This window comes from Lepisosteus platostomus, chromosome 9 (genome assembly GCF_059453375.1).
Source record: "Lepisosteus platostomus isolate fLepPlt1 chromosome 9, fLepPlt1.hap1, whole genome shotgun sequence".
Taxonomy (NCBI): Eukaryota; Metazoa; Chordata; class Actinopteri; order Semionotiformes; family Lepisosteidae; genus Lepisosteus; species Lepisosteus platostomus.
The window spans coordinates 17,966,560-17,994,199 of NC_142619.1; the positions used below are offsets into that span (position 1 = coordinate 17,966,560).

The following is a 27,640-nucleotide window of genomic DNA, read 5'->3' on the forward strand; positions in this document are numbered from 1 at the left end:
ACAAGGAACGTTTAAAAAGCTGTAATTATAGTTTAAAGGACAGTGTATTATTTGACAATTAGCACAGCCAGAAACCTTATATTATAATCAGTTCAACTGTTTAAGGATCAAAGATGTGTGGCAATATCATTCCTAGTATTGTAATTAATAATTAACCTTCTGTTGATTAAAAGGTAAAACTATGAAAGTATCAGCCTCAAAACTGTAATAAACAGTATATTATCATAAATATTTCACAGAAATTTGATTTTTTTTATACACCATTTGCCATGAGGCAGTATGTTGCATATTGGGGGAGGTGCTGCTTTAGGAATATTGTTCTGTATTCTTGAAAACATAAATACATTATTCAGCTTTAAGACAGCACAGTGGTGCAATGGTTAACATGGGGTGGGGATGCTGTCTGTATGGGGTTTGTATGTTCTCCCCGTGTTCACGTGGGTTTTTCTCCAGGGGGTCTGGTTTTCTCCAGCAGTACATACTGGTAGGTTAACTGGCTTCTGGGAAAATAGGCCCTAGTGGGCTCGTGTGTGTGGTTAGAAAATGGATGGCTGGGTACTCAGCTTAACTTGCAGTTAACACATTGTGCAAACCACGCTAAGAACAGTTTTCATGGACTGGACGACCCCATCTCCTGCTTGCTTAATTAAAGGTTAGTCCTGACTATTGACCAATAAAAACAAATTCAAATTGCATAACTGAAGCTCTGGTTTTACTTTGAACTTTACAGTGGATATTTCACTGGAGTCTAAGACTTGTTTTCTTTAAATTGTTACTAATTTTGAAAAGCACTCCAAATTCCTGGTATTTCTATCACTGCTTTGTAGTATACATATTACACTGAGAATTTACTGTAATGTAGGTACAATATCAGCTTTTGTTATGGCTTGTGGTGGCATGTCTGTTTCTCTAGAAGCAATACTCACAAGCTGTAATATTTCAAGGTAAAACGATACGGTATTGGTGTAACATATTTTAATCCCATTATCATGCTTTTGTTTTATACACTAGAAACACTTTACCAGATAAACATGGGAAAGCAATCTTTATGCATACATTACTGAATTTGCCAGGTAGCATTATTTCTGCCTTTAATTTTCTGGATAACCTCCACAATTTAAGATTAAGTGCTTTTGATCCTACTCAGACTTAAAGTGTATTGAAGGTGTATATAATTCTCAAAAAGTGGAGACACGTTATCTTGTATTTAAAGGAAATGTTTGACCCTGGTTTGTTTCTCTTAGGACTGTTCTCACACGGATGAATATGGAATAGCAGCAGCACTTTTACCCCTTGTTACCGCTTTCTGTAGAGTAAGTACAACAAACTTTATAAATCATCAGTGCATGATGCAAGAAAAGGTTAAGATGTATTTTTAAGGCAAATATCCTTCATGCCGTTGTGCTCAGAGGATTTGTAACTTGAATGTGCTAGATAGCTTCTGTGATTTCAAAAAAGTAAGTTTGCAGTTCTGTTTAGGTTAAGAGGTGTAGTTACTCAGCTAGATCTGTATGGAAGATCTTATAGATGCCAAAAAGCCGTGTCTAGAAGATGTCTGTATGAATGAGTGCTTTTTGTCCTTCCTTGTAGAAATTGGGAGCTGGAATCACTCAGTTTGCCTACAGCTGTGTTCAGGAGCACTCAGTCTGGACCAACATGCAGTTCTGGGAGGCCATGTTTTACAGTGATGTCCAGAACCACATCCGAGCACTTTATGTTGAAGTCAGTGAAGGTGAACACCCTAGTCCGGTAAGAAAAATATAGATTTGGTGTTATTGTTTAGAGTCAACTAAACATTAATAAATAAGAAAAAAAAGTGGTGTTTCCTTAGATGTATTTGTGGAACTCTTCCTGGAGGCTGCTTTTGGGGGGGGGGGGGAACCCAGAGTTGTAAAAGGTGATGAGTGTCTTTGTTTCAGTTGCGAGCTCCCCTAATGCCTCTGTCCAAACCAGGACCAAGAGGAGCCTGTGCAAGAGGCCAAATGTGCGCTGGAAATCGCTTCGGAGCAGCGGAGGCTGTGGCCAACCCTGAGCAAGGAGAAACAGCAGGAGCTGATACAGAAGGAAGAGAGCACTGTGTTCAGCCAGGCTATTCACTACGCCAACCGCATGAGCTACCTGCTGCTGCCCCTTGACACCAGCAAGAACCGGCTCCTGCGCAGCACGGGCCTGGGGGATGTGGAGAGCGTCAGCAACAGCTTTGTCACTAACAGGTCGGTCAGCGTCACTGGACAGAATAGCTACTCGCGCAGACGGGCAGCTGCTTTGATTCCAAGTGGAGAGACCTAGAAAAGAATGTCAGCTGATAATGAAGCTATAAAATGTTCTGCTAACAAGTGCACTGCACTCGTATCAGAAAACAAATCAATATGAGCCTTCTCTGGCTGAGCTTCAGAGGATGATTTGGGGATTTGTAGTTGTTTGACAATTAAAATGCAAAATGTGCTCTACATAATAATAAAAAAAAATGTCAGTTTTCATCATCGCACGCCTGTGTTATCAACTAATGCTTACACTGGTCTTTGTGTCCTGAGCAGCATCGCGGGAAGTATGGCTGAGAGCTACGACACTGAAAGTGGCTTTGAGGATGCCGAGAGTTCTGATGTTGCAAACTCGGTGGTGCGGTTCATTAACAGATTTGTGGACAAAGTTTGTAATGAAAGTGGTGTGACCAATGAACACCTGAAAGCCCTTCACACCATGATTCCAGGTACTCTTTGCATGGTAGCTGTTTTTACAAGATTCATGTTTTGGTTTGGCTTGTGCTCTTAAGTGACAAGGGAATGACGATCTCTTTTACAGATATTGTTCAGATGCACATCGAGACCCTGGATGCAGTTCATAGGGAAAGTAAGAGACTGCCACCCATACAAAAGGTAACCAATTCATATTTTTATGTAAAGCTGGAGAAAGGCATGTAGTATACAAGCAGGGTACCCAACACTTCAAAGTCCAGTACCGATGCAGGTACGTCTGGGAAATGGCATCATGTGATTAGCAGCAGACAGCTGTGCATGCTGAAAAAGTTGCCCCCGTAGTATAGCTCTCTAAATTTAAACAACAGAAGAAAATGCTTGCATAACCACATGGAAGGGTGAAGTGAATCTTTTGTTTGAAGCATTTCGTACTTACTGTTGGTAAGTGCTGGTGTTGAGATGACAAATTCCAAATTACTTTGGACACAAATACCTGCAGTTAATTTTTCAACTTCATATGCCTTGTCTCAGAGTACTGTATCCTTCAAAGAATATTACTCATTCCCACAAAAGGAACTTGTACTTCCTCTATGGGAATCCTAGAATCTTGCAGCTTTTTTTTGGAAGCCTTATCATTTTGATCTTGGCCACACCTGCATTTCAGCCTGCTTCAGGTTATGTAATAGCTGTGTGAAAACAGCAGATTCCTGTTAGTGACTAAAGGGCATTCATCTGTCATAGGTGTCTGAAAACCCTGAACAGGAATGCAATAGAAAATCCCTTGTACTCTCATTAAGCACATCCTCTTCCATCTTAATAAATACATTTAATAAAGCAAAAGCCAAGACAGGTGAACAATGTACAAGGCCTGAGTTTAATTTTTTTTAAACTTCTATTTATCCATGCTTGATTTGGATAATGCACCAAATATAATACCAGTATGTCTTCTTCCATTTCTGGGTGCTTAATATGGTACAATACAGAAACCAGCTGTAATTCTGAGGCAGCTTTTCTTAGTGAGAATAAAGGGACAGTATCTGAGCCCCAGAACCTCTAACTTGGGCTTTATTAAAAGTCTTATTTTCAGTTGCCTAGTGATGGAGTGTTTTGAAATGTAGGATACTGTATATTATTTAATGAGAGATGTACCCAGAACAGAGATCTTTACTTTAATTAATGTATTTATAATATGTAATTATTTAGTTGTTTTTGTTAACAGCAGCACTGGTCAACACCTGAACTAACATTAACGAGTCTTTTTATTTATTTATTTTTTGCACTGTAGGAATTACACTGAATGATTTTGTCTGCTTTGTCTCTTAATCCTACAGGCAAAATTAATTTTGATAAGACGTGTTAGTTTATATTCAGAAGCTGGATTAAAAAATCAATGTTGTGTTTTTAATAATTGATTTGGTTCTTTGTTAATGTGATGTAATTGCAAATGTGTTGTTTTTTTTGTTGTTGTTGCAGAGAGTCTTGACTGATTTCTCATACAATATTAATCCCATTTACCTTTAACGTGACTGTCAGTGCATGGCATTTTTCTCACATGGCCAGTCATTTAACTCTTTAGAAACACTCATGCACGACTTGAAAGAATAATAGCTTCTGAAAGGTTAAACAGCATTGCATAACAGTGTGTCTAAACACATTGCTGCACAGGCCATGGCTAACATGCAATGAGCCTAGTTACAGGTATACATCATTGCACTTCGCTTTCTAAATTCCCTTACCAACTGCCATCATAAGTTCTAAAATCACTGCTGGATATTAGACTTTCCACCAGTTCTCTTCCTTCGGGGTGGAAAAAAATGCAATAATACGACACCAACATCCCCAATGAAGAATGTAGCCTACTTGAAAGAAGAAAAAAATAAATGCACCAGCAACTATTAAAAGAAGATACTTTAACAGAAATAAACAGAGAACAAAGAGGAAAACAAAACAACAGTGTGAACTCTCAATGTACTGAAAGGTTAGAAATTATGTGCAGCAGATTTAAAGAAATAAGCCATTTAATCCCAGAGCAACAAGTTCCACTGGTGAGCACTTTTATTCCCCCATTTTTATAACCCTGAGATTCCCTGTTTTTTTAACCTTGAGATCAGGACTTTGGGAAAACGTTGAGATAACGGAGAATAGATACGGACTTAGCAGCTGTCTCTCGCAACCGTTTTACAAATAAGCACAAGAAACTTGACAAACTCTAGAAGTGAGAACCTGTGGTGTCTCATGTTTGTCAGGCCTGGTGACCCCATTTGTCTGAACAGCATTTTACAAAATTTAACAAAATCGTTTCTCAAAACGTCCACCTCCTGATGCAACACAATCTCCACCAGAGGAGAACAGTGAGCAGTGAAGCAACTTCCGAAAGCTGGCCTGCAATCCAGGGAACTAATGGCTAGAGCTGGACATTGGTCAGAAAGCAAATCTTCAAAGCTGCTGGACACACACACTAAAAAACACAAAAGGCTGGGGTTCAATTTTATCTTTGTCCTCAACCCACTTCAAGATGCAGTTTTCATCTCCACGATAGCTGTTTTCTGGCCTTTCTCATTGTCCAAACCATTTGCATCACTGGCTTGCGCTCCATCCTCTGCATTTGAAAGCCACTTTTGAATCAAGACAGATTTGCAGTTTACCTAAACGAGTTCATGTTGAATTAAATAAGACTAAAGTCCAGTCCGAAGTGTTTTAATGATCTTTTTTCCCTCATGTGACAAGTAGTCGTGATATTAGCAGTATAAACCACACTGGGCTGTGCGGTTCCAGGGGTATACTTTATATGAGCTCTTCTCAGCAGCGTCCTGTTCGAGGTATATATCCTCCACATGGCCCGTCGTGGTTTATACCTTACATCTGTGTGTATATATATACTGTACGTGATGGGTGGAAGGTGGTAGGTAATTAGAATTTATGGTGGTTTATTTTATTTTGTTTTCCAGCCAAAGCTGCTGAGGCCAGCATTGCTGGTGGGAGAGGAGCTGGTAATGGATGGGCTGAGGGTGTACCTGATAGGAGACGGTAGAGAGGAGGCCACTGGGGTGTTGGGGGGGCCTCCTTTACTCCAAGCAGAGGGCGCCATCTTCCTTACTACCTACAGGCTGATCTTCAAAGGAACTCCGAATGACCCCTTAGGTGAGATAACAAAAGAGGCACACAAGGGACATTTTTAATTAATTCACCCTGTATCCCGGGATTGGTCAGCATGCGATCAGCTGCCTTTTTCTGCATTGGAAATGGAGATCTGATCCACTCACCTCTCTGTGCTGCAGAGCTCGTTAACAATTCCCTCTGTGTTTCCAGTGGGAGAGCAGGTGGTAACGCGGTCATTCCCCATTGCATCTCTAACAAAGGAAAAGAAGATATCTGTGAGTCTGCAGGCAGAACAGTTCATCCAAGAAGGCTTGCAGTTGCGATCTTGTACATTCCAGGTAAGAATGATAAAACCATTCTGAAAGGAAAACAAAAAGACAGGGTAGTTAAGAAGGGGCGGGGAGCAGGGAAGAAAGAGTATCGACACTCAGGGATAACAAGAGGAGAGGTGTGAAGAAATATAAAACGTTTCAGTAGTCTCAAACAGCAGTAGTGTGGAAGCTGAAACTGTTCTTACTCCTTTGGAGTTTAAACTGCATTATCATTTTATATAAGCCTGTCTGACGGGGTCAGGTGTCCATATCCTTGCTCTAAAACACAAGCACAATCAAAAACAAGTGCCTTCAACAAGTATTGTTTACAACTCTCCATACGTTTTATTTTCTGCATGACTTTGATCATGTTCTTGTAGCATGAATTTTCACAGTTCTGCACAGAATTGCAGAGATGCCCTTCTTCAACGCCTGCTGCGTGATGTAACATAGCTTCACTTTTTCTCTTCACAAGTCTGTGCAGAAACAGCACAGCAAAACACAACTCTGAAAATCCTATTCGAACCTAAACAGGCACAGAAACCTTGAGTTAAATCATCTGCTTTATCAGTCTTACTTTTGTTTTACACCTGAATATTCCCACTGTCTACAAAAGCCCTTAGAATCACCCTCAGCAAAAATCAAATATATTAGTATTGCATTCAGTGCATGTTATTAGCTGCCCCTCTACACATGAGCCCAGTGGAAGACAAATTATCAGTCTACTTCTGCTTCACTCTCACAGGACTACTAGTGTCCACTATCAAGGTCACTTTTTTTGCAAGACATCCGCTTTTCACTTTGGGGGGAAAAACCCTTATACTGGGGTGGTACGGTGGCTCTGTTGGGCCCCTGAGCAAGGCCCTTAACCCCAACTGCTGCAGGGGCACCGTATAAATGTCTGTCTCTGCGCTCGGACCCCAAGCTCCTGTCTGTGTGTCTCGTGGAAAGAAAGTTGGGGTATGTGAAAAGATAAATTCCTAATACAAGAAATTCTATCATTACAGTTATATGGCCAATAAAGTGATCTTATGTTATCTTATACGGCAAAGTGTAACAAAAGATTAATGGTATGAGTTGCTTGCTATGGAGGCCCCACAGAATGAATAGGTGAACATCTGTGTCTTGTAAACCAAAAGGTGCCAAAAATATGTTTCCAATTGAGCAGCAAATGGTGGACCATTATGTATTTTGCACTGTTTTCGGCAAGAAATCTTAAAAAAGCATGAATGTTTGGCATTTCATCTGAGCAAATCTTTGTCTCTTTTCAACGCTGACTTGAGAAGTAAAAGCTGTTATTTTTTTTCTGCTTCCTCCCCGTGCGGCAGCTGATGAAGATCGCTTTTGATGAGGAGGTAGCCTCAGACTCGGCAGAGATATTGAGGAAGCACATCCACAAGCTGCGCTACCCACAGCATGTCCACGGGACATTTGCTTTCACTGTGGGGCAGTCGTCCAAGCTGGTGGTCGAGCACAAGCATAAGGAGAAGAACCAGTCTTTAAAGTAAGATTGAGTTACCAGGCTTTTGAGCATTTTATTTCAATATCAAGTGTGAGCAAAGCTTTTTGATATTACCAAGTCATATAAAATAAGCTTCACTTCCCAGCATATGGGAAGTAAGAACTAACATGGGTTATTTTGATCAGTAAGGGGCTCCCTCGGGGAATTTGTAATGATTGTGGGACATCCTGTCGATAGAAGTATAGGCATGTTTTTGTTCACATATACTGTAACTAAGCTGATTGACGTTTTATGTGAAATCTGCAAATTGCATATGGGATGCATGTAGTAATAGTCTAATTGTTATACTGTGTGATAACTGAATAAAGTTAACTAACAAAGTGCGAGACTACACACGGGTTAAGTCTGTATGCAGCTGCTTGTAATATATAGGACAAAATATGCTGGATATCAGCTAGATATTTTCCTTATCATCCTCCATGATATCCACAGGTTTTGAAAGGTTATCTCACAACAAAAGAGATCGAAGGTCAATTTTTAAGAATGCTTTGGATGAGATTTCAGGAAAGGAATTTACAATCAGAGCTGGTTAAAGACACTGGGCTACAGTAATATGAGCAGTGGGAGAATGATGTTTTCTAAAGCACAGTCATTTCACCAGTTTTTTCGACCATTTCTGATTCCTTGTTCTGGTGCTATCAAAGCAAATTAGTGGGGTTTTTTTGTTAAACGGTACACTGATAAAAATATCACAAATCCAGTTGTTTTGACATTGGCACACTGTATAAGGAGGTAGAAATGGACTACTGTTCATTTTCACTTAATATTCCTTGTTTGAAGGTAGTGGGTTTCTATCTCTTTATGATGGTGATTTTTATGAATTCTTTCATAAGTACAGAATTTTTTTTCTAGTTTCTGATTACATTATAACCCCTTCTGATGCAGCCGGAAATGCAGTCTCAACTTACTGTCTACGTGTTTGTTTTCTGCATTTTCAGCTGCATGTTTTTCTTCATTTTCGTTATTCATTTTCTGTTGGTGGCAGCTTACCATGTACAAATGTATCTGTATTTCTGCCTCAGTTCTTGGCAGACGAACGAGTTGTTCCACGGTCTCAAGTCGGGTGTTTTAACCATGGGGCGTATGAGCCACTCAACTACGTAAGACTGCAAAAAGACTACCAAAACATCTTTATTTAGAGGGTATGGAAGGAACATTAGCACTGGCAGAATGTCTTTGTGAGAGAACAAAAGAGGCTCAGGTCTGCCTCCTAATGCCATTATTCTTTAGGGTGTCTTATTCAGATGATGAAGCAGCATTGTTTTTCCCATGCAGTAGATGGTCGCATGTTCAGACTCATTTTTTGGGCTTTTCTCTTGAGGGAAAAAATTAACAAACACAAGTAAGCGATCACAAATTCCACGTATATTGCATACACTGCATCACTATGAAATACTTAATGCTAAAACACTACTAGGTTTTCATATATTTGCATTGTAAATATAATTTTTTTTAAAAGAAATATGTTCATCTTTTGTGTAGGAATATGCAAGGAGCCTGTCCTAAATGTATTGTTTTGTTATATACATGTGCACACCTACAAATTAAGGTGTTGATTTAGATTCTATGTGAATTTGTTAAAACTTAAGATTAGGGGTTGTAACTGGCATTAATGAACATGATAGAAATTAAATGTATTTAGAAAATATGAATAGATTTAAACAGTATACTAACATAAGCGTGAGACTGCCTAACCTCAACTAAATTAATTAAAACCTAATTCTGATCATAGCCTCATCCCTAACCTTAAGTCTAGGAACACATAGTAATTTATAATTGTTTCTAACATCACAAATATTTATAGACATCTTTAATAGAAACCTAAAGTGTAAGTTTTAATTTGTTGGTTTGTTAGAAACAAAATAAGCTTGTAAAAAATGTTTCGATAATAAATTCGAAAAAACACGTTGTATGCACCTGTCGTGACTCCATATTCATACTTTATATGCCCATGTCCACATTAGTAATACTAATAAGTTTGGCTGTAAATAATGTATATAATGCACGAGATCCAATCCGATTCGTTTGATCTTTGCCAGTGCTAGTGATTTATTTCAGACTCTAAATGTTTTCAACACTGGAATTCCTCTCTGCATGCCTTTGGTGCACCTTTGATCCTGGTCCTTTTCTGTTCCTTATAATTCTTACCCTGTAATTAAGTAAATATGGTTTTTAAGGTCAGTGCCAGTTCCAACACAAATCAGTATGTCTGTAATTTTTAAAGAAAGTGGGTGAAAAACTGGTGTCTGGGTTTTGATTCTGATAAATTATCAAATGTGTGTTATGTATTAGAACAATCACATCTGATTCAACCCCAGTCATGGCTTGGGAATACCTAGCTCTGCTTTAGAAAGGGTTTCTTCTCTTTGCTTTTGGTTTCTTTAATATGGATGGGTGCCGTTCGCAAGTCTATTTATGCTTCATGTAATGCAGTTTGGTTTCAAGTCACACTTAAGATCTCAAAAAGTTCTTTATGGAGATCGTTTTGAATCATGTGCTTCACATTCCTGAATTTCATTTTAAATTTAAGGTAGAAACTTCAGTGATAAGCTAGAGTTCAGTTTAATTAATTAACTTCAGGTGGAAGGTTTCTCTTTATTTTCTAACCCAGTGGCTTTGGTTAAGGTTGCTCATTATTCTACTGCATGCCGTCTTTGTAGAGGTTTATGACCTGTATGTTCTCTCTGTAGGCACATTGATTTCACTGTGAATTTGTTCATCATTTGAATGCAGGACTCTTTCCAAGAACCTCATGAAGAATGCCAAGAAGACCATTGGCCGTCAGTATGTGACACGCAAGAAGTACACTCCTCCCACCCCAGACTACAGGAACAGTCTCCAGTCTCAGGGTGATGAAGATGAAATCTCGGGTGAGCAAGTTAATCCCTCTCTTTGACCTCTGTGACTCTTTCAGGTAAAACAAGATAGAATATATTGAATTGACTTCCTTTCACTGTTTATTGAGGCTAAGCATTTCTTAAATTGTGTTTGTGCTGTGACATTTCTGAACTAGGATGCTTTGTTGACTTTCATTTTCTTGGTAGTGTTTAAATAAATTAAGAACATAAGAAAGATTTCAAACTGTAAAACAAATATGTTGTCATGTAGTGGAAGACAGATAAATCTTACTAAAAAAATTTCTGAAGGATGCATATTGGTCCATTTTTCCAGTAATGAAATATTGTAATGTTGTAACTGTATTTTATGAAGGAAAGGAATGTCAATAGTCTCTGTTAGAGTTGCACTTGCTGTAAAACAAATTTGTGCTGTTTTAATGAGGACAGTCGAACATAGCAGATTACAAATTGCTTTTAACCAGTTGGTTGCTGCTTTCTTATGCGTGCTCTGCCCCATCAGTGTCTGAAGAGGTGGACAAAAGCTCCTTGACTATGTCTTCCACCATCAAGTCCTCCGACAGACAGACAATGAGCAGTGTTGTGGAGCGGGCGTGTTGCAGGGACTACCAGCGGCTAGGCCTTGGTACACTAAGCAGCAGCCTGACAAGGTCAAAGAATGAGCCTTTCAAGATCTCTACTGTGAACCGCATGTACACTGTCTGTCGAAGGTAAGCTGTTTGGAGCCAAGTTTCCGGGCATTTGCTTTCTATAAACAAGTCAGTCTGAATTGCCCTAAAATATGGTTTTCAGTGCAAAAAATTAGTCCTTTTTGATGATGTTTTTTCTTTTTTTTTTCCCTTGTAAGCCGCATTATTTCCACTACAAGATCAACACAGCGATCTTTGACCTTGATTTGATTTCATACTCCTGTTGCAGCTACCCCGGCCTGTTGATTGTACCGCAGAGTATCCCAGACACTACCATCCAGCGGATCTCCCGCTGCTACAGGCAGAACCGCTTCCCTGTAGTATGCTGGAGAAACTCCCGGACCAAGGCCGTGCTACTGCGGTCTGCCGGCCTTCATGGCAAGGGAGTGGTGGGCTTCTTCAAATCCCCAAATGCGCCGACATCAGGTAACCAGTACTTCTGTCTACACACCCTCAGCGTTAATGCATGGTAGGCATGCAGAGATCTAGAATGAGCAGGGCAGAAGAACCGCAAAAGTTCAGGAGGTATAATCATGGGTCTTTCCCATGGGTCCCTACCACAGTAGATTACAGGATTCTGGAACTGAAGCCAGTCAGACCACAAGGAACAAAAGCAGGGAATTGAAAATGATCTAAAGGAAACTTCAGCCGCTGTGTAGACTGAGCATTTCTTGTGACTTCTCGATCAGGAATTTTAACTGTGGTTCTATCTATATATAAACAAGTGACGCTTATTTCTTCTTTTTTTGCTTTGTGGTATTACGTTACTCATGCAGTGTAGCATGCCTCTCCCAGAACTAAATGAGAGTTAGTTTTTAGATTATTTTCTTTGTTAAAATATATGGACTTTATGGGCTTCTCAGTATATTTTTGTCTTCTCCAGGACCCTCCCAGACAGACTCCACCAGTCTGGAGCAAGAGAAATATCTACAAGCCATTATCAACTCCATGCCTTCCTACTCAGATGCCAGTGGAAGAAATACACTAAGTGGCTTCACCTCTGCACACATGAGCAGCTCAGGTTAGCTTGCACTAAACCCCCTGAAATAACCTCTCCACACACCACAATACCAATAATGGAAGAGATGGATTTTCTGTCATTTCAGGAAGATATTTTTTAGCTGTCAGCTGCACTCCATGGTTGTATCTTCAGTAAAACCACTTTAAACTTTCATTCTTTTATGGGTTTTTCTAGATTGTTACCTAATATTCCACAATTTCTTTTCCTTCTTAAGGTTAAGGTGTTTGTGTAGCTAGCGCCTGGTGGATGATGCGTCCTATTTTGTTTCTGTTTCTGTAATTTAATCTAAATACGTAATAGGGCCTGGGGGAGCTCATCACGATGCCATCATGAGGTGTCGTAAATCTGTGAGTAACAGATCTGAGGAGGAGACAAATGAGATGAATTCAGTGATACATGAATAATATTAATAATGAGACATGATTGAATAAATAAATATTTTGAATTCCAGATTTTATCTGGTCAAAGTACCCCACAGATTTTACCAGATAACTAAGAGAATGCATGCCAGAATCAATGGAATTAAACAAAATGTAGAGCATTTTTTTTGTATTACAGCATGGTTCCTTAATTTGTCAATGTAATCTTTTTAAGCTGATGAAGAAGATCGATGGCTATGCCTTTTTTTCCCCCCCTTTTCAGCATTTATATTTTAGGTGCACAGTAATTACTGTATTGGATCACCAGTTTTTAAAATCAATTTTTTTCTATTGATTTTACATCTGTTACTTATTCAACTTATCTCATAACTTGACAATATATTTTTTTTACCAGTTCAAAATCAACAGCATGAGCATGATGGAGTACAACTCCAGGAAACTGTGTATATAAAATCAATAATGAATCAATCTCGCTTTCTTTTTAATAGAGTTGAGAGACTAGTAGTTTTTGTATTAAATCAATTTAATTAAACAAATATTTAATTTGGTAGTTAGTACTTTTTTATATAAGTCCCCTTCCATGTAGCCTAACTAAAAAACATTTAGGTGTCTGAGCTGGCTTAAACAAACATAATGGACTTAAATGCTTAAAAACTTAAGAAATGTTTTGGCACGTTTTTCTACAGTAACTTCTGTGCTTCTAAAAAATAGCTGGAAAGGACTAAACCAACATACATGTAATTCTGTGGAGTAAATTCAAATTGAAATGTTCGGTAAGCAGATGTTTGAACCAGTGATTTGAAGATGTGTCTGTGGCTGTATTTCAGATTCTTCAGATAAGCAGAGGCAGCCAAAGATTGGGGCTCTGATGAAGCAGGTGATGGGCACCAAAGAGGAGCTTCCAGGTACCTTTAGCAGGGGAGGTGAGGTGAACCCCAATGCTATCCGCAGAAAGAAAAACGAGGGGTCACTCCATCCTCTCAAACATTTTTTTTGTTTCATTACTACTTGCCGTCGTGCTGTGTTCTGCATGCAGCCATATGTTTTGCAGCGCCCGTAGGTAGCAAGTTAACTGCATTTTTCATGTCATTCATTTGTGGTCAACTCAACGGGAGATGATTTGGTGATGTTTGCAGTGTAAACAGTGTGTTATTTTCAAGGTTCTTAGAATTATATTTCAGTATCAAAAAGTAAAAAAGGAGCTGAAACCTGAGGTATTAGACTTGAATTTAACTATTCATATATATATATCCTTTATTCATATACAATATATTGTCCTAAATTAAGCGATATTTCATGCAGCAATTAAAGCTTTTTGAACACATGAAATATTAGTAATACATGTCAGGTTAATTTTATCCAACTGTCCTTTTTGTTTTTGCAAAGAGCCAGTAAACATTGCTGATGGGGAAAATAGAGCAGACGTCAATCTGCTTTAACTGTGGGTTACCAAAACAGCGGATATTATAGAGCACTTCTGTCAGCACTTCTGTCCTCTTACCTCGTTCTAGTGTTTCTCATTAAGTGCTTGATTGCTCAGCGTTCTGCTTAGTCTTCTTGAATATGTTACTGTTACTCTTTCCATACCTCCTCCCAGTTACCTCCTGTGACTTGGCCGAGTGTCCATGTGGAAATAACACATCTTGCATGGAAGTCGTAGTCAGAGCATGCAGTCTGCTCTCAGGATGTAGACAGACATGTGAAAAGATGACTGTCTTATCGATATAACCAGTATACTGTATGTACTGTCATGCACAGTTCTTAGAACCATCTAAAGTGGCCACACAGTGTTACGAGTGGGCTTTTGACTCACCTTTAGAAAACGAAGCTCAGTGTATGAAAGAAGCATAAGGGAGCAAATATACATTCCATGAACTCAAAGAAAAAGCATAAGTGCCGAAATTGAGCTTTTTTTTCCAAGAACAATTATGGATCAAAGCTTTCAAGTTTCAATTTCTACCTAACAGCTAAAGGTGCATTGTTTTGCTTTCTTGCATGAAACAGGAATCCCCTCACCAGGGGGATCACCAGGTCAGCCAGGTCAGCGCTGTTGCATTTGGTCATGTTTTTATCTTGGCCCTTTCACACATTCTTTCTGGAATTCCATACAGCAAGCCCCTTGAAGCTGGCAGCATGCTGCAGTTTATAGCTTTGTTTCTCATTTTTAAGTACAGTAGGCTACACCTCTTTTCCTACTTTCCTTTTCCTGTTTCCTTTTTAAATCCAGTTTTAAATTTGCCCTGTGTATATGTCTTGGTCCAGATCAACGTAATGTGTCTTCCTGTAAATTCTCATTGCCCCTTGTCACATCTTAAAAAACAAACAAACAAGTGTGTTAACTTTCTTCATAAAACAAAGTAATCAGTCAGCACAATCATACAGGGTTAGATGAATAGTGGAACACTATCATGTGTATATACACCTTTGATGAAAAAATGGCAGTTTTACTAATTCAGATTGAAAATAAAGTCCCCAGGGTTTGTCCAGGTTGTAGGAAAAAAAGGCAAGAATCATTTCTGTCACAGGTACGAATAGTTGGATATCCCTCAGTCTTCCTCAATGGACCAAGCACCATGCTCACACGAAGTGAGCCACATAGCCTTTGACAAAAGCTGTTGGTGTGAGTAACCGTTAGCCTTAATCTTAACCCTGACTCTACCATAATGATACTGTACTTAACAAGGTACATTGCTTTTCTTTCATGGCAGTAACCTTTACTTTAAAGATCTGCAATTGCACCAGCAAAAAACAATTACTCCTTACTGCCGTGAGTTACAACTGCTATACTTCAGACTGAAATCTGTAGTTTAAAAAACTAGCAACCATACCGTATTTCAAGAAGGTAGCTGCGTCAGCAAAAGAACAAGTTAAAGGTTTATTCCATCCTGAAAAGAGAAGAAAGGCAACGTTTGACACACCCACAGCTGAAACACTGTTTCCTTTCTTCTGTTTTCAGAAAGGAATAAACCTTTAACTTGCTCCTTTGCATACTATATTTCAGTCTGTACCTTGACATTTATGTATATATATCCAAGATTATGATGTTTCTAAACAACCTTTGTTTTGTGCATGTAGAGTATTTTTCCCATCCTTAGTAGATACTACCTCCTCCTTCAAGGAGAAATACTCTGAACTAGAATCTCATATGTAAGAAATCTGGCTTTTTGCCATTATCATCTCTGGCTGTGTTGTGATTTTCGTCTGCTTCCTATCTAAACATTCTTCATTTTACGTCTTCCATTGTTTCTCAGAGTACTTTTAAATGGATAAGATCCATCAATCATGTGACAGTTCTCAGTTAACATCTAAGAATCATTTTTTTCTTTTACTCTGGGGAGACTTCCAATCCAGGGTCTTTAAAGTGTGTTATTTTCTTCCTGAACTGCACTTCAAGTGAACCTTATTCTCACTGCTAACAGTAAACTGATCAATTCAACTTCCTGTATACCTGCAACCCATAAAACCTTTAAGAGGGATTTCTTACATGGCTTTTGCATGCATTGATTGGTGACTCTGCTCTGTTTTCTATCAGTAATGACTTTTTTATCATTTTTTAGTTTTTGGGGGGAAAATTCCATGCCAGCAGTTTACATTTTGTCTGAAGCGGTTTTATTGTTATTTTATACACTTTGTGTAATAGGAATCTCTGTCCTATTTAACCTCAGTGCTAGGTCAAAGAGCTAGGGTCATCTCTCTCTCTCAACCTAGAGCTTCAGTGAAGGCAAGAAGCACTCGAAGAGGTATAGTAAACCAAACCACTGGCTTCAACTGAAACCTAACCATATGGTATTCTAACAGTGGTGTCAGCTTGTCTTAACCAGTCTCTTTAATTGTTAATCATTGTCTCTGTCTTACAGAACTAACGTTTTGATTTTGTTTCTACAATCCAATTATAGTTTAACAAATTATGTTGTGATTTACTGCTAAACTTTAACCTTTTTTGATCATGTCGTGTGTTGTCATGTTAATCTTTAAATCTGCTTTGTTGAAATATATAGAGACACATTTTTATAGTTTCTCACTTTTAGCAGCACAGCATCTAACAAAGCTGTGCAACTTTGGAATAATATTGAATATGCAGTCTTTTTCATTGCTCTAGTTGAAATGCTACCAAAAGAGAACACATTGCTGATTCTTTTGTGTAGAATCCAGTGTTCTATGTTTACTGATAGACCTTAGCTTGAAAGAAGTTTATCTACACATCAGAATGAACTTCATTGTGCCCTTAAATTTGTGATTCTGTCCCTAAGCTGTCTTGTTTTGCTCCAAAAAGAAAACCAAAATCAATATGACTAAAAATAATTATAGGTATTTGAGCCCATTTATGTATCTAATGCAGAACATTGAAAAAAAAAATAAAAGGCCACTTGCATTGCTTTTTTAGGCAAGTGTTTATTTTAATCTGGATTATAATTGGCATTTGTGTGAGTAAGTGAATAAATGTTTTTCTGCATTGAGGACAGTTGGAGATAAGCAGTACAGCCTAATGTTTTTTTTTGTTGTTGTTGTTAATGGTGTATAACTAGGATATTTTATTTGATAACTGGATACATCCTTGAAAAGTGGTGTTATATTACCATATGACTAACAATGGCATCATTGTAAATTTAAAAACATTCTCAGTTGATGTATGTGGTAAAAAGAAATCCGTTCTTCGTTGTACCCAGTTCATCTTTTCTACCTTTTATTTGAGTTTCATGGAATGGAATCCTTTTGGTAAATAGCAGAAGTTTACCTTGATTTTGTCTTGGGACTTTCATTGTCTTGTTAATAATTTTCAAAGTATTTAAAATCCAAAACAAAGGTCAGGTGTATTTAAGTGCGTGTTTGAAATTGCTGGGATTTTATTTTATCTATCTGTGTATTTCCATTAAAGCATACTGTAACTATGGCTCTTCCATATTAATCCTCTGCAGGCTATTAATGATTTAATTGAATCAATTACCCAGTGTCATTGATTTCGGGTCCCCTACAAAACACGCAGGGCTGTGGTTCTACTAGAGCAGGAACTGATAGTCACTGAAGTTGAGGAATCGGTGCACAGTTCTCTCTTCTTTTAGTTGCGATTATTCAGTGTTTACTCCGTCTTTCATCTAGAACGAGCATATGGTTGTCTAGGCTAAACCTATTTTTCCACCACTCGGTCACATGATCTGTGGCTGTGCCTTATTCACTCAGGCTGTGCTGAGTCTAATGCAGCTTGATCCCATGTGTGTTATAGGAAAATGGGGCAGTATCCGTGGCAGTGGACGAATAAGCAGCTATAATCCAGATATAGGAACCCGGCTGGCAGGAAAAGACACCTCACCACAGGCCAATGGAGGGCCATCTGAGGCCCACTTTCTCCGACAGCAGAGAGCATACCTTTATATCATTGGAGACAAGTCTCAGCTAAAGGTAACATACTGTACTGATGTGACTCAGCATGGATTTAATAATGATAAATATCTTTTGACTTTATATGCAAAGATAGTAAAAGTTAACTACAAGTTTCTATTTCTTTGTGCTGTACCCTGTTAGAATTTCCATATTATTTCCAAATGTGTGTTTTGTTCTCTTTCACTTCCTCTACATAGGGTGCCAAGCAGGACTCTTTTCAGCAGTGGGAAGTGGTGCCCATTGAAGTCTTTGATGTGAGGCAGGTGAAGGCGAGCTTTAAAAAGTTAATGAAGGCTTGTGTTCCCAGCTCAGACCCCCATATGACTTTCTACCGGTGCCTTGAGGAATCTGAATGGATGTGCCTGGTAACGAGTTCTTGTTTATTTGTTCCATTGCAATGAAATAATCAGTTGTATTATGTTACGAGGATGCTTAACATTAATTGAAAATTATAGATAAAATAATGACCGTCATGTACATTCATTTCACAATGTGGCACAGAGCATATTGTATCCTGAACTTAAGTTATTTTGTCTCTGCAGCTGCACAAGATTCTCCAGGTTTCCGTGTTGGTGGTAGAGTTATTGGATACTGGCTCCTCAGTAATGGTTAGCTTGGAGGACGGCTGGGACATTACTACACAGGTAAATTAATTCTTCATCCTTGCACTTAGCTGAGACAGCTTGGATGCGGAGTGCCTCAGAATCGACAAAATACTACAGAAATAAACTATCTTTCTCGTTGTGCCCCTCTATGTTCCTTTCACGGTGATAATCCAATTGCACTCTGTTTGGCCTTGCAGGTAGTATCCCTGGTGCAGCTGCTGTCAGATCCTTACTACAGGACTTTCGATGGCTTCCGGTTGCTGGTGGAGAAGGAGTGGCTGTCGTTTGGCCATCGCTTCAGTCACCGAGGGGCTCAGACCTTAGCCAGCCAGAGTAGTGGCTTTACTCCTGTCTTCTTGCAATTTCTGGACTGTGTTCATCAGGTAGGAATGTACTCTTCCCTCCTACACTGTAGGGCATATACTTTCTTAGGCCTGTCAGCATCATTAGTGTAATGTATTTCCTTCCCAATCTGTTTGGACTTGGATGCCAATATAAACTTACATGTCCTGCTCTTAAATAAATATTTTTCTTGTTTCTTCCCATCTTATTTATTTATATATCAAGCTGAGGTAAAGAACAATACAGAGTAACAGGATAGTTGTGCACGATTAATTTAGTGCACCTCTCTTGAAAGCCAAACATAGATGACTGACTGCAAGACTTGAAGATGCTAAAACCTGACCCGTTTTATGTGGGGGAAGTAACTGGGGAAACTGAAAAATCACGTTAGATCTCTATTAAACTAAAACAGTCCCTTGTTTTCATGTTGTACAGTATGTGCTCAAAGGACATGTCCCAAATGCCGCACTAAGTCCTAAGCCCTTCCTCCCAGGTCTGCACTTCTGTGATATAGAGCAAATGTGGACTTAAATTGCGCAAGCACTTAAGGGAGCACTGTAATAAAAAGGGTAATGACACACCCTCGCATGACATTGCTCGTTGGTTATACAGTCAAAATGCCTTCTGGTTTTGATGCTTCCAGAGGCAAAATGCACATCTGCAGAGATTTATTTAAACATTTTTTTTATTCTCCACTCGGATATTGATGAAAAATCCATGCGTAAAAGGAACACTCCCCGTTCACGCATGTTGAGCAAGCTCGATTCAAACCAGGCAACGTAACCTAGGGAAAGCTTGGCAATACCTCTCTCTGTTTATTCAGATACAGTATGTACCATTAAATACATTTAATCTCGTCTGTCGCAGTAAAAAAATAACAGTAAGATGAACATAACGTGTTCATCCACTTCACACAGGATTGCTTCAAAGTAGTCAAAGTTAAATAAGGTAAACTTGGCAATACCTCAGAGTTTTGTACTATAAAATTCTTTGTCTTTCTATGTACGAAATACACCGTAGGTGAATTAATATTCCTAAATTGAAATGGGGGAACTAAATAAAAAAAGTTGTCAACACTTTGTACCTAGAATGCATACGAATCTAAAGTAGTTCAGGTGGGTAGCTGCGTCAGCACGCGTATGATGCAAAGGAACAAGCAATAGGTTTATTCCATGCCTTTGTTTACTGCCTTCTCTTTCTCACAGCTGAAGAAGGCTCCATGGCCGAAACATTGTGTTTTCTTTCTTCTCTTTTCAGCATGGAATAAACCTATTGCTTGTTCCTTTGAATCTAAAGTAGCCTAGTTATTTTTTACATAAAATATTATCAATATTTTAAAACTGTAAAAAAAAGTCAGATTTGCACATGAGTGTTTTTATTCTTCATGGCAACTTCTTTCTGTTTTCATAGGTTAGAAAAGGAAACCATTCTGCAAGCAGTTGGGAGTAATTCCCTTCAGCAAGGACTGCTCTGATGCCGACATCAGAGAAGGGGGGATTAAGGGCTCATTGGGCGCACTCGTGAGCACTTAGAAACTATGAAATAATAATTAGAAAATAAGATTTCATTAGAAATTTCCAGATTGGAAATGGAACACTCTAAACCCTTGCAGACCTGAGAGTGGGAATGTGCATAGGAAGGGCACAAGACCACAAGTGTGCATATTGGAACACGGCCAGATATGAGCAACAAACTCACCTTAAGACTTAGGTTTGTGAAAATAAGAAAGCAATGGCATTAAAACGCTGGTAACCACCTTTTTTCCCCCTCCTTTCAGATTCATCTTCAGTTTCCAATGGAGTTTGAGTTCAGCCAGTACTACCTGAAGTTCCTTGCCTACCACTATGTCTCTAACCGCTTCAGGACCTTCTTGCTTGATTCAGATTATGAAAGGATCGAGCTTGGTGAGATTCCCAGATAACAATGAAACCTGAAATAACCAGTTCAGCCATGGTGTTTAAGTTCTTATCAGTATGACATTGCAGAAAATGTAGTACAGCATTGCTTTATTGTAGGTGAATGTTTTATGTGAACTACAGTAATAAACTTGTCTGTGACTTGAGTGAGTCACACACTGTTACCTGACCTACATATGCTACTTTATAATTAACTCTTTATCCAGATGTATGAATAGAGATGGTAAAATGCTAATCTTTTGACTTGTTTTGAACTCTTTCCAAGTTTGTTGTATTGAATAACACATTCTTTTGGTAGTTACATAACGTTTCTTCTGTGACTGAATAACAATTGTCAGTCTAATCTATCAGTTAAATGTTGGCTTTTTTATGTATAACTGCACTCACGTCCTCATAAGCCTTGTCAAGAAATAATTTTAGCCACGAATGCTAAACATTGCCATCCAGTCATTACTTAGTGATTACGTAGTGTAGATTCTCAAAAACACCATTCCATGTCACTTTGTATTGTCTGAATTTTGAAGTGTTGCACCTGTAATTTTTTTTTTACGGTTCTCATATCCTGAAAAGTTGCAAACATAAAAATTAAAATCACCCTTCAGTGACCTCAGGATATCAGCTTGCCTTTAGGAATGTGTCCTTGAGCTGGCTGTCTGCTTGACATCACAGCTGTGAGGAAAATGTCACGTACTGCGTACTGTACTGTATATGCACTTGTATTGCTTCAAGATTTGGAGAACAAGGTTTCTTCTTGTGTCTGACAACCGCAAGGACACATCTGTGAACTTCTGAATGTGGGTTCTGAAAGTTCTTAACATTGACCGTGAATGCAAGTTTCAAGACTCGAGCAGATGTGAAAGAGAAATCAAAGCACTTTGCTTAAACAGTTGCATTCCACTAGTTTGTGTGTGACTTTATTTTGTAGCAGCGTTAAAATTTAAGTGGTCTTAAAAATAAGAAAAGGTCAGTGTAGCTGCATAGCCACTAACGCCACAGATTTGGGGTAATGCTTTCTGATAGAGGATCTATAGCATCAAATCACATGTATCAAAAACTTCCGCAGGTGTAATGTATGAGGAGAAAGGTGAAAGAAAAAGCCAGCAAGTGTACAAGTCAGTCTGGGACTACATTGATCGACTGAACAAGAAAACTCCCATCTTCTTTAACTACATGTTTGCCCCAGAGGATGGAGAGGTGAGATTTTGTGTTTATGAGCAGATCGCTTATTACAATGTGCTTGTGGCGCCACCATGTGTTCCTGTAGTGCACTGCAGAATGACAGAAGCTCTGTTTGGCTTTTTGCCAGGTGTTGAAGCCGTACAGTTACATCTCCAACCTGAAGGTCTGGGATTTCTACACGGAAGAAACCCTGTCAGAAGGCCCTTCGTACGATTGGGAGCTGGTACAGGGACAGCAGGAGCAGACTGAGGAAGGCGAACGTCAGGACACCACAGCTGCCAAGTCACAGCGCAAGATCATCTGGCCGTGCTATGATAACAGGAGCAAAGTGGAGCCAGATGCCATCACTAAACTCTTGCAGGTGCGTGCTGCAATAGTATTGTTTTGTTCTTCAGTTCCAATCTGTCTTGGAGTGCCAGATATTTTCAGGATCACATGATGTGTATTAATGTGTTAAGTTCCCATTAACATACACTATTAGTGTTACTGCATATGTGCCTCCCCACACCAGCTTTGGCACAAATACTATAACCAACTTAACTGTTTTGGTTTTAGGATCGAATGATTGCCAGCTACAGGAGATAGATTTGCACATATAATTTATCACTTTCAGTGTGCTTAAGTGTGGCTTTTTATGTCCAATAGGAAATAAAGCACCTTCAGTAGATCTGAAATAAGATGTTAGTAATGTGCAGCTCTCTGGTAAAAGAAAAGGGGAAAAACAACTTTTTCTACACTTGTTTTTTGTATGCTTAATAAAATTAAAGTACAGTAATATTAGTAATAAGATTTTAGTATTCATCTCGTTACAGTTCTGTGAAAATGTGTAAAATACTACAATATACTACTGTATTTCACTGGCTGAACCAGTGCAGTTTTACCACAAGTCAACCAAATATAAAAAAAGACGTGATGAAAACATAAATTTATTTGTGGATATGAACCGGCAACCTGACACCTGAAGAAGGCTCCACGGCCGAAACGTTGTTCTCTTTCTTCTTTTTTTCAGCATGGAATAAACCTATTACTTTTTCCTGTATAAATGTATTTGACCTTTCAGCCCATGTGTAAATTTACATGTCTATTCTGTAATATTGCCCCTTAGTTCCACACATGTTTTTAAAAAACATATTTGCTAAAATCTTGGCCATTAAAACCCAGCACTTCCAACTTCTTCCAAGAATTCTTTTACTATTATATCACCTCCCAAGACAACTGTTGTACTTTTGCAGTCAGGTAGTACATTTTATGTTCTTTATTTTGGCATCCACTTTGGTGCCTGTAACTAATCCTGCAAAGTAAGGACAATAGTTCTTTAGAGATTTTAACAGGGTTTTGAGCTGTTAAAATGGACTTTCTTGGTTATTATTAGACATAGGTAAAAGGAGATTTGTCTAGTTCAGGTTTATGTTTGCCCTTTTGTTCAAAGCATTATTTGCAATTTGTTATTACAGTTTTCAGAATGGTAACCACATCAGGGTCCCTAAGGATTTTAGTCCTTTAGTTCATAAAGTAAAAGTAAGATAAGATCACTTTACTGGCCGTATACAATTTCTTGTATTAGGAATTTGTCTTTTCGCATACCCCAACTTGCTCTCCATGAGACACACAGACAGGGAGAGAAGCTTGGGGTCAGAGCGCAGGGTCAGCCATTTATACGGCGCCCCTGGAGCAGTTGGGGTTAAAGGCCTTGATCAGGGGCCCAACGGAGTAGGATTCTTCTGCCGGCCGCAGGATACGAACCGGCAACCTTCCAGCCACAGGCGCAGACCCTGCAAAACTACAGAAACTAATGTGTTATAGGATAAGCTGGAGAGAAGGCACAGTCCTATTGCACATGAGCTTGGTTAATAATTATAACTTGTTTTAAAAAATCAATGCCTGGAAGGAATGCAGTATTTTGTCTGCTTCCTTATAATAATTGGGTTAAAAACATAAAATCGGTTTTATACACCATCTTAACAGTTCCTGGATTGTCTGAGTTATAATTACCACACACTGTAGACTATGGGAAAAAAACAGTTGGATTCTTTGTTTTACATTTTCAACTACAAGATACTAATTTATTAAATAATTATTATTGAAACATTTCTTCCATCAGAAGTATCTTTTTCGATGAAGTGGGAAAATAAAGGCCAAAGACCAAAACCAGTGGACCATCAACAAAGATTATCAAGTCCTTCATTTATGTACTTGCATTTCGATAAAGAATGCTTATCTTAGAACATTTTGTTAATGCTCAAGTAAAAGCTGTAAAGTTTTCATCAGGTGTCTTATCTATTAATTCCTTTTTTTTCCAGTCGCCCCAGATTTGTGTTTCGTAGTTACCCTTACCAGTCCTGTATTTTAATAGGCTAGAGTGCAGAGCTGCATCAGCGTGTGAGCTGCAAAGGAACAAGGGGAGAAAAATTAAAGAGAAAGTAAAATAAAATTAGACTCCATATAGACTCAATATAGACTCCAGCTCCCCGTGACCCTGAAGTGCATGAAACTGTTAGAAAAGGGAAACTTCAAAAATGGAAAATGGAAAATTTTCTTATGGTAACATTGCCCTGTAGTGGTGTTAACGTCAGTGTAACTAAATTATAGCTTAACTATTAGTTAACATTAAGAACTTTACATCTTCATCAGTGTTACCACTGAGGTCTTGACTACTCTGTCTTTAAAGATACTATGGCATTGTTTGTAGTGGGTGTGAACCCTGGTATTCTGCTTAAATTCCACTCTGGGCTTGCACAATCTACCTAAAGTTCCAGCTCATTTTAGCTACTCCACCTGAACTGCTGTGTATTGGGGCTGTTGGTACATAGTTCCTGGCACACATCATCCATTCCTGTATGTTAAACATTGTGTAATCCTTTGGAATAATAAATGCATTCAGTTTTTGTCTTGGATAAATATACATTGTATAGTGCTGATGACACAATCTGATGTTGCAAAGCCCCTGGGCCACCATGCCTGAGAGGCAGCAGTGCCACCTTGAAGCCTGATTTCATTAGACCTTTGAAGCTAAAACAAGTCTTGTCAGAGCTTAGCTGTAAAACCCAAGGAAAGTCAGGTCGCAGGACCAATAGATGGCGCTATCTGTCTTGTGGTCATTAAAGATCCCTTCTCACTCTGCTGAAGAGATGGTACAGGCTAAATTCTTGCACATTCTACACTGCCTATAATTATTATTAGCTTGTAAGCAAGTATTCATGTCAAGTACACAGTCGTGTGGACACAAATTGTGTTTTCCTCAGTTCTGACTTTTTTCTTTACTGGTTGAATAGGAACTCCAGTCTCTAGAGGTGGAACTAGGTCAGGTGTCAGAGAAGTGGAAAGATACTTGGGATAAGATCAAAGCCACACAGCGAACAGACAGCAAGCTTGAAAGCAGGGTAAGTCGAACACAAGCATCTTGCAGCATCAACGTTTGGTAAATGTTGCTGAAATTATTATTTTTATTATTATTTTTTCATGAAAACATGTTAAATATACAGATTAAATTGCAATATAGAATACCAACTTCCTTTGGGTTTTAGACCAGAGGTCATGTTATTCACCTTACTTAATGACAATCTGAACATACTGCCGGGACTAATCAGCTCAGGCAGTTACCGTTGCGGTTTTCTCTTTCCTCCACTTTGTGTATTGAGGCCAACTTTAACAAAATACTCCTGACTGGTTTGTTTCCACAGCAGGGTCTTATTTCTCCCCCTTTTGTCCTACTAACAGACCCTCTCCACCTCTCTACTGATGTCGTCCAACCTGAGTCATCACCGGCGATCACAGGGGGTCTACCTCCAGGAGAACAGGATGGGCTCGTCCATCAACCTGTCTCTGGACAGCGAAAGCAGTGCCACCTCCACCCCCTCTGGGAGCATGGCGGGGGGACGGCCCAGCACGAGCACTCTGTACAGCCAGTTCCAGACCACAGAGAGCGAGCACAGGTGAGGGGGGGCGCGCTGGAATGGTCTGAAGAGCTGAATATCACAGGACTTAAGTTTCAGCAAATTTCAGTTTACTGTAGAGCTTTTGAGTTTTACTTTACTCTGAAGTCATCTTGAAGAGGGCGGCTGATATCACTGAAGATGGTTTTGGAGGCAAATTCATCCATCCATCCATTTTCTGACCACTTCATTCAATCCCGGGTCGCAGGGGGTCTTAAGTCTTTCCTAGCCCCTGTATTGGCCCGAAGAAGGCAAATATTGTAGAAAAAATAACATTTGTGAAAATCAAAGTTTGTAGAAAAAGTCAAATGGACTGCTGAACATATTTTTCCAATTCTGGTTTGCTACAGTTTTTATTGACAGGCATTTGGCAGTGCTTAAGTTTTCTGAATGTTTTGCCAGACTTAGGCCAAAGTGCAACGGCCAAACTAATAGATTTAAAACATGGAGGTACATGAGTATATTCATTGTGAAAGACAGCTTCTCATAAATTAGGGTTTAGACTCTAGAGCAATGAGCTGCAGAATTGCCCAATGTTGCGTCAGAATGGAATGTTGCAGGTAAAATTGTACCAATATTCACCAACAATGCACAAAACTTTGCTTTGGGCCTAAGAAAAAAAAATGAACTTGTTCTCTTTGAAGCATAATCATTCATCAGGAATGCTTTGCCAACTACTTCAATTGACTGGCTTACATGGTTTTATTGTTATGTTAAAAGTTACCAAATAGGCACTGAGGAAGAATGAGAATGGTGTACACTAACATATTACACAGTGTCTGCTTAATAAATTGAAACTAGATAAAATTTAAAAATTACCCACCTGAACTACGAATAAATTAAGAGTTTGGATTTTGTTAATCATATTGATAAGTTGAATAATAGAGGTTCCCCTGTCTTATAATCATAACTTATCTGTCGTATCATAACTATCACTTGTCTTATCGTAACTTCTTATAAGTTAATGTATGTTAAAGTTTTTACTACTGGACACATTTCTATGATTTCTGTGATTCACACTAGATAGAGCATATAGTTACAGAGCTTGCAGCTTGCACTAAGGAGCACATACAGTATATTTTTATTGTTGCGAAAAAGGTTTTTGTCCCCCCCCTCCCCCCCCCCATATGCTTACTGATGTGTGAATGCCTCTTTTACTCTTTCTCTCCTTTCTAGATCCTTTGAGGGAACACTCTACAAGAAGGGTGCTTTACTGAAGCCTTGGAGGCCTCGCTGGTTTGTGTTGGACAAAACAAAGCATCAGGTACACCAGACTAAGGTTAAGCTGATGAACAGTAGACTGAACAGCAGACACCAGCTTGACACCACTGGAACTCTGAACTGTTTTAGCCTTCAGCACTTCAACACTTCTGAATCATACAGCATCAGAGCATTCAAGCATACATGAACAGCCTACATGAACCCTTATACTCTTGCTTTGCATTCCAGCTAAGATACTATGAAAACCGGCAAGATAAGGAGTGCAAGGGAGTAATTGATCTTGCTGAAGTGGAGTCTGTCACCCCTGGGAACACAGCCATGGGAGCCCCCAAAAACGTGGACGAAAAAGCCTTCTTTGATGTAAGTCTGCTTTCTCAAAGGATAGTTTTTCTTCTCTCTTTCTCAAGTTACCAGATTCTCTTCTTTAATAATAAACAGAATGGAAGTCTGTCTGGTCATACACACTGTTGGACGTTTTTTAATCGTAATACAA

The 27,640-nt window shown here is 38.9% G+C and overlaps 1 protein-coding gene across 7 annotated transcripts in view; it reads left to right on the top strand.

The window, feature by feature from the left end:
* The window catches only part of sbf1 (SET binding factor 1), a 99,922-nt gene that overhangs the window by 67,066 nt on the left and 5,216 nt on the right, over positions 1-27,640 (top strand). For 2 of the 7 annotated variants that reach the window (XM_088647060.1, XM_088647062.1), the window contains 26 exons: positions 1,245-1,313; positions 1,591-1,749; positions 1,954-2,213; positions 2,538-2,710; positions 2,803-2,876; positions 5,645-5,837; positions 6,006-6,133; positions 7,435-7,610; positions 8,651-8,728; positions 10,362-10,498; positions 10,986-11,193; positions 11,402-11,598; positions 12,056-12,193; positions 13,401-13,496; positions 16,239-16,313; positions 17,795-17,970; positions 18,150-18,317; positions 18,495-18,596; positions 18,755-18,940; positions 20,677-20,803; positions 21,879-22,009; positions 22,122-22,355; positions 25,267-25,374; positions 25,712-25,926; positions 27,103-27,190; positions 27,376-27,507. In XM_088647060.1, coding sequence (XP_088503186.1) covers positions 1,245-1,313; positions 1,591-1,749; positions 1,954-2,213; positions 2,538-2,710; positions 2,803-2,876; positions 5,645-5,837; positions 6,006-6,133; positions 7,435-7,610; positions 8,651-8,728; positions 10,362-10,498; positions 10,986-11,193; positions 11,402-11,598; positions 12,056-12,193; positions 13,401-13,496; positions 16,239-16,313; positions 17,795-17,970; positions 18,150-18,317; positions 18,495-18,596; positions 18,755-18,940; positions 20,677-20,803; positions 21,879-22,009; positions 22,122-22,355; positions 25,267-25,374; positions 25,712-25,926; positions 27,103-27,190; positions 27,376-27,507 — 3,828 coding nt within the window. The remainder of the gene's footprint in view (positions 1-1,244; positions 1,314-1,590; positions 1,750-1,953; positions 2,214-2,537; positions 2,711-2,802; positions 2,877-5,644; positions 5,838-6,005; positions 6,134-7,434; positions 7,611-8,650; positions 8,729-10,361; positions 10,499-10,985; positions 11,194-11,401; positions 11,599-12,055; positions 12,194-13,400; positions 13,497-16,238; positions 16,314-17,794; positions 17,971-18,149; positions 18,318-18,494; positions 18,597-18,754; positions 18,941-20,676; positions 20,804-21,878; positions 22,010-22,121; positions 22,356-25,266; positions 25,375-25,711; positions 25,927-27,102; positions 27,191-27,375; positions 27,508-27,640) is intronic. The other 5 variants (XM_088647064.1, XM_088647066.1, XM_088647061.1 and 2 more) reach the window with 4 other exon arrangements.